This window comes from Lactuca saligna, chromosome 8, assembly GCF_052625555.1.
Source record: "Lactuca saligna cultivar CGN05327 chromosome 8, ASM5262555v1, whole genome shotgun sequence".
Classification (NCBI taxonomy): Eukaryota; Viridiplantae; Streptophyta; class Magnoliopsida; order Asterales; family Asteraceae; genus Lactuca; species Lactuca saligna.
The window spans coordinates 20,974,501-20,981,463 of record NC_136424.1 but is presented as its reverse complement, the minus strand read 5'-3'; the positions used below and the strand labels follow the sequence as shown (position 1 = coordinate 20,981,463).

Genomic DNA, 6,963 nt, shown 5'->3' with positions numbered 1-6,963 from the left:
CAAGTGGTTTTCCAAAAGAACATGATCATAATTTGCGCTTAGGTTAGTTAAATGATTTTATAATTAATCAAATGAGAAAACACAAATAATCTAGCACTTGGTTTAAATTAACATATATTTTTATACACTCTTTTAATTGTATTTTTATATTAAATTTTTAGAAACTTTTACCTTTTAACTTTTAACAAAAGTCAGGAATTAAATAAAAACTTTCATTTGAAAATATAAGTTTTTTTGGTTTTAGTTTAAATAAAAAAATTCAAATCTAAAATTATTTTATTTGTATTTATGTAAAAATTATTGAGTTTTCTTAATCAATTTTTAAAATTACAATTAAAAATATATTTATTTATTTTAATTAGTTATTCTTTTACATAACTTTATTAGTTTCAAAATCTTTCATTATTTTTACCGTAACACTTATATAATAAATAAAAAAAATATATTTTCAACTATCAGGAAGTTTTGTAAAATAAGCATAAACAATTACTTGTTGAGATAAAATCGTAAAATATTATGATTCAAATTTTTATTAAATATTTTATAATAATTATTAAAAAGTTTATTAATAAATATACATACAATTATATATACACGTACATGTATCGTATACTTTAATGTATATATACGGTCACAGTTAGAAAAAAGAGAGAGGGAGCGGTGGAGTAGATGTGCGTGTGGGACCCACGCATGAGGTAATAAAAGACAGGAGTTGGAGAAAAATGGTGGGTCATTAGTAATAAAAGCCAGCTATCAATGAAGGAAGAGCTTCACCTACCATTAACACTCACACACACTTCCCTCCCTTTTTAGGGTTTCTCTCTCCCCTTTCAAATTCTTCATTCATCCTTCTCATTGATTGAGATTGAATTGGAGTATTGTTACGTAGGTTTTTGAATTTCGAAATATAAAGCATTTTGTCGTTTCCTTTGGGAATTTTACCTTCGTCTTCGAAATTTTCGCCCCTCGGGAATTTTTGGGAGTTCCTGCTTCAGCTACTTTGTTATCCTGCAGCTTTTAGGAGGGAATTAGGGTTTTCAGCTTCAGGTTTGCCTACGTTTTTCTCTCGCTTTGTAAACAAATAATGCTGTATATTGTTTTAGAGGTTTTCGATATCTTCGTTTCGCATTTGCTTCAAATTTGGTGGCGAGGTGGAAGACATGAGTTGTATTTTCATGTTTTGTTGGATTTCTAAAAAACAAATGGAACCGGTTGAATTATAAGCTCTGTTCATTTTTGCTTTCTTCTCCATATTCAGCTAATTTGCAAATTTGAAATCAGTTTTACGAATTTCGATATCGATTTTCCGTTTTTGTTATACGCATTTGCTTGGTTCCCGTCAAGTCGGTAGCATTTCGCTATATTTTGTTTTTGGAGAAATGTGTGAAATGGATTTGAAATTTATGCAATTTTGCTAGTGTTCGGTTCATTTCTAGTTGTTAAAGCTCTGTTTCTCTTCCTAAATAGTACTTTCAACATCTTATTTTCGTTTTGATCCAGTTTTCTGAACTTGAATTTCACTTTTGCAGGTAGTTCTGTTCTAAACTTCAAAGCTTAGCGGTGCCTCTCTGCCATTAATATCCAAGGTCTGCTTCTTCTGCAATTACTCTGCTTTCCTTTAATTAATAAGGGGAATACTTGTTTGATGTACTATACAATGGTGCTAAATTTAGTATAATTCTGAAAAGGACAGCCATCCATCGTTGGAGTTTTCCTGATTATGGAGAAAACATAAACACCTACAGCTGGATTCGGGGAAAATTCTCACGAGATTTTGTTTTATTCTTATCCCCAAAAAAACTAAATGCTAACGTGCTACACTGAAAGCCTATGTGATATGTCTCACATCACCATTGTCAATATGTCATCCATCGGTGCTCCCCTGCAGATTCACATTACATAGAAATTACTCTTATTAAATCTACTTTTATTTCTTGCTATATTACTTAACAATATCTTTTGTGCATTTCCATTCAGCTAGTAGAAAAGAAAATGTCAGGCGAGAATTTCATGGACGAGATGGAAGAGATTGATTGTGGGAGCTTCTTTGATCACATTGACGACTTAATCGAATTCCCTCCCGTCAACGACACCTCTCTCAATTCCCTCGACTGTAACGAGTTTCCCAACATGTGGACCAACAACTCCGACGACTTGCAGGTCTCCGACCCCATCTTCTGCGGCAGCAATAATGATAGCGCCTCCGCACTGTCGGCAGAGCTTGCTGTTCCGGTGAGTAAATAACCAACCAACCACCATCACTTCACATTCTTCCCCTTCTTCTATCATTCTAAAAATATGGTCACCGGTCACCCACCGGAATCTGACGTCATCACTGTCGGTTCTGGACTTCTGGTGACCAGCTAATCACACGGTTTATTAAAAATGGTGTGTTTAATGATGATTGCGCACAAGCACAAGCACACCTGCACATGCTTAGTGCTTAATTCTTTTGTTTATTGAGATCGAAGTTACTTTTAGGGGTAAAGTTTCATACTTTTATCAATAACAGCTGATGATGAAGATTGATTGTTTTTAACTTTTTTTTTTTTTTTTTTTTTTTTCTTTTTACATTATTGAATAGATATTACGTTGGCATGTGGAATTTTGAATTTGAGTTAGAGGGAGCCTATCACATAAAAGCATCTTTCTTGACTTTTGATCTTCTTTCTGAAGCTAAAAGCTATAATCTTTTTTATATTTAAAACAAAATGTTAGTTTTAATTTTGAGTTAGGGGGGAAGTCCAATGAACGAAAAGAAACCTGTTTAAAAAGTGGATTGTTATGTTTTACTTTTGTGGGCCCATCAATAATTGTAATTATAGATTATTTAAAAAGCAAGGGTTATATTTCAAATTTGGTCAGATTACACGTAAAAGGAGTAAAGTATACTTAATTTGGGATGAAGGAATGAAACAGTGTTCTTGAAGAAAACTTAATTAATTGTTTTGACTAAAATTAATATGGTGCTCAATTATTGTCATTATGTCATTGAACTTACATCTTTATTTATTATTTAATTAATTTTTTTTTATTACAGTATGAGGATATTGTCCAGCTGGAATGGCTTTCAAATTTTGTGGAAGATTCCTTTTCTGGTGGTGGATTGACTATTCCGGTGGCGGCACACCACCAATTCCAGACCACCAGTCCTGTCTCAGTCCTTGAGAGCAGCAGTAGCAGCAGCAGCAGCTCCAGCTCCTCCACCTCTGGTGGCGGCAAGATGATTCCGTTCAGCCCAATTCAACGTGGGCCTCAACGGGCCCGAACCAAACGTCCCCGGCCCACAACTTTTAACCCTCGTGCCATGATTGAACTTCTCTCTCCTCTTCTTCTTCTTGCCCCTGTTTCTTCCGAATCTGAAAACAATTTTGTGTCTGATCAGAAGACGAAAAAGAAGGTGAAAAGGTCCAAGATCCAAGCGGGCCTACCAACCGAAAACCAAATTCAGTCGGGTCAGGGAGTGAGAAAGTGCTTGCATTGTGAAATTACGAAAACGCCCCAATGGCGGGCTGGCCCGATGGGCCCGAAGACCCTGTGTAATGCGTGCGGTGTTCGGTACAAGTCCGGGCGGCTGTTCCCGGAGTACCGCCCGGCAGCTAGTCCGACTTTTGTTCCGACACTGCACTCGAACTCCCACAAGAAGGTGGTGGAGATGAGAGTCAAAGGTGGGCCGAACGATGTGAGGGAGTCAGAACCAAAACCAGAACCAGAACCAGTACCAGTAGCAGTATCATCAGTATCAGTACCAGTAGCAGAGCCGAAGCTAATTGGATATATGATGTCTCAAGCGGATTAGATTTAAATTTAAAGAAGGGGTTTGGAGGTTATATTTGTTATTTGAGTTTTTTAGTATGATTTGTTTTGTTGATTGTACAGGTGTTGAAGGGTTATATTTAGGTGGTAGAGAAAGTAGAGGGGGTTTGAGTATAAGATTAAGGAGTAGGGGTTTAGGGGGAGGGGGAAGGAGAGGGAGATGGAGTCATATTTTTAATTTGTTTGTTATATTGGTGTTTTTGCAGTTGATAATAGTCCTGAGATGAGATGAGATGAGATTAGGTTCAAGGATTTTGTGATGTTTTCTTCCAATTATTTCTATCTTTTTGAAGCAAAATTTTGTCTTTTTTTTTTTGCTTTGTTGTGTTGTTGTATGTGTATTTGTACTTTCTTTTTCTTGGTAAAAGTTGTTTAAAACATTCCAAATTTTTTATGTGAATCGATAACGTATAACGGGGATAATGGGGGTGTGAGATTTTGAAAGATATTTGTATGACTATTCATGTACTCATCCCTTTGTGTTGTGGGAGGATCTCAAGTATGAATATGTACATTTGTGAGCATACATACATGCGCATTTTCAATTTGATATTCAGCCTAATCAAAAAAGAAAATTTGGTTAATTGTTATAATTACAATTTTTGTTGGGAAGATAGTTAAGTAAGAGTTAGCTATTGGGGTAAGAGTTGGATTTATAATAAGTTTATTGGCCAATTTGTGAATTAAGAGTTAGCCATTTCGGTAAGGCTGAGTTCATATACCATCCAAATGTAGTTATGCCTTATATCAGACGGTAATTTCGATCCAACGATGATCCGTATATAACATTTTTTGACATACACAACTAGGGGTGCAAACGAGCCGAGCCGAGCCCGAGCCTGGCCAGGTTCAGCTCGGGCTCGTTTAAGTTATATGAGGCTCGAGCTCGAGCTCGGCTCGATTCGAGCTTTCTTGTCCTGAGCTCGGCTCGAGCTCGTAACGAATTATCCAAGCTCGGCTCGGGCTCGGGCTCGACTCGTTTTTTATCTGACGTGCCTAAATAAGCTTAAGCTCGGCTCGAGCTCGTTAAGAAGCTCGTTTACTAATACCCCACATCCGTAATTCCTCTAATATATTTTTATTTTAATATATATAAATAATAATAAATTATATTATGTAAAGGCTCGTTTAGGCTCGCGAGCCTAATCAAGCTTAATGATATAGGCTTGAGCTCGAGCTCGTTTAATAAACGAGCTTAATTTTAAGCTCGAGCTCGGCTTGGACTCGTTTAAAACCGATTTCGAGTCGGGTTTTTAACGATCCGATCCCGAGTAGCCCGTGAGTAGCTTGGCTCGTTTGCACCCCTATAAACAACAAATTATGTTTACAATCGTTTAAAACATAAATTACTGTTTAAAACATAAATTACTGTGTATGAATTTGTGTACATACCACTACATTTAATATAAACACTAGGTGTGAGACCCATGTATTACATGGATTTATTTAAAAAAAATTAAAATGCTATCAGTTTATATTAAGTATTAACTGTGTATGAATTTGTGTGCTTATTAAGCACACGTGGCCCTCTACATAAATCCGTCACCCATGGGCCATGCTCCTTCGGAAGGGAAAATATTACTTGGTTTATATCATCATTAAAATGCTATCAGTTTATATTAAGTATTAACAATACATATACATCTTTATTTTTTATATTTTTCAAGTGTTTTTACATACTTAACCCTATTTTATTAAAATCCAACATATTATTACTATACTTTTGAGGGACATATGTACATATTATTATTATACTTTTGAGGGACATATGTTTAACCAACAATAATATAGATTTTTTAATTTCATTTTGGGCCTTAAGAGAGAAATCAATATTTTGAAATATATAGGCGTTGACAATGACATTGTTAACAATGGGCAAGCCCAATCTGCTTTCTTCAAAACATTTCACAAAGTAAAACGACTTGGCCACTTTACTACTTAAGAATAACGATACTTAGTTTTAATGTAGTCGAACAATTTAACCGAATAAAATCCTACAAAATAATCAAACGTTTTAACCGGAAAATCAAATTATTTTAAAGTAAGGTAAATTACACAAATGTTATTATATTTTTATAAAAATTCGATTTTGAAACTGCGTTATATTTTGTTACAATTTAATTACTAAGTTTTTTAACTTTTGCAATTTTAATAATTTGACCCATCAACACAGTTACCCAATGATGTAGCATGTTGATATGTTATTTTTTGGTGTTGTGACATGCTGATATGACATTCTTTGGTTATATGACGTTAACATGGTATCGTGACATGACAAAATTGAAAAAAAAAAGTGTAAAAACATTACGTTTTCTACTTTTTCAATTATAATACTAAGCTTTTCAATTTGGTTTAATGTTAACAATTTTCCATTTAAAAATATATATATATATATATATATATATATATATATATATATATATATATATATATATATATATATATATATATATATATATATATATATATATATATATAGAGAGAGAGAGAGAGTAAATTACACGAATGGTCCCTATGGTTTGGGGTAATTTGCGTGATTGGTCCCTAACTTATTTTTTTAACTCAGAAAGTCCCTCCTGTTTGCTTTTGTTACGCGTTTGGTCCTTACTGTTTGTTTTTGTTACGCGATTGGTCTCTATCTTACCTAAAAAACTATTATTTAAATAGGAAAAAATTATGGGATAGGTAAGGGGATTGGGTTTGGGGCGTGTTTATTTAAATATTATATAAAATCAATAGAAAAAATAGTTTTTTTAGGTAAGACAGGGACCAAGCGTGTAACAAAAACAAACAGTAGGGACCTTCCGAGTTAAAAAAATAAGTTAGGGACCAAACACGCAAATTACCCTAAACCATAGGGACCATTCGTGTAATTTACTCATATATATATATATATATATATATATATATATATATATATATATATATATATATATATATATATATATATATATATATATATATATATATATATATATATAATGTTAATTATAAACATGTATTATTTATATTATAATCATATTTTTATTAAATACATAATTTTATTGTGTATGCATTCTACATATAAGTATGTAATTTTAATGTAAAAAATATGGTTTAAATGACGTCAAGTCACATGAATATATGTATTATTTTTTAACCACCGGT

The 6,963-nt window shown here is 33.4% G+C and overlaps 1 protein-coding gene across 2 annotated transcripts; it reads left to right on the top strand.

The window, feature by feature from the left end:
• Nucleotides 1-743: 743 nt before the first annotated feature.
• On the top strand, nucleotides 744-4,132 carry LOC145011416 (GATA transcription factor 8-like). 2 transcript variants are annotated; one of them, XM_078970131.1, is made up of 5 exons: nucleotides 744-1,047; nucleotides 1,530-1,586; nucleotides 1,694-1,874; nucleotides 1,978-2,232; nucleotides 3,041-4,132. In XM_078970131.1, the coding sequence occupies exons 4-5, from the start codon at nucleotides 1,993-1,995 to the stop codon at nucleotides 3,797-3,799; spliced, it is 999 nt and encodes a 332-aa protein (XP_078826257.1). In that variant the 5' UTR covers nucleotides 744-1,047; nucleotides 1,530-1,586; nucleotides 1,694-1,874; nucleotides 1,978-1,992; the 3' UTR covers nucleotides 3,800-4,132. The 2 variants fall into 2 exon arrangements, with proteins under 2 accessions (XP_078826257.1, XP_078826256.1); XM_078970130.1 differs by lacking the exon at nucleotides 1,694-1,874 and having other exon boundaries at nucleotides 745-1,047.
• The last annotated feature ends 2,831 nt before the right edge of the window (nucleotides 4,133-6,963 follow it).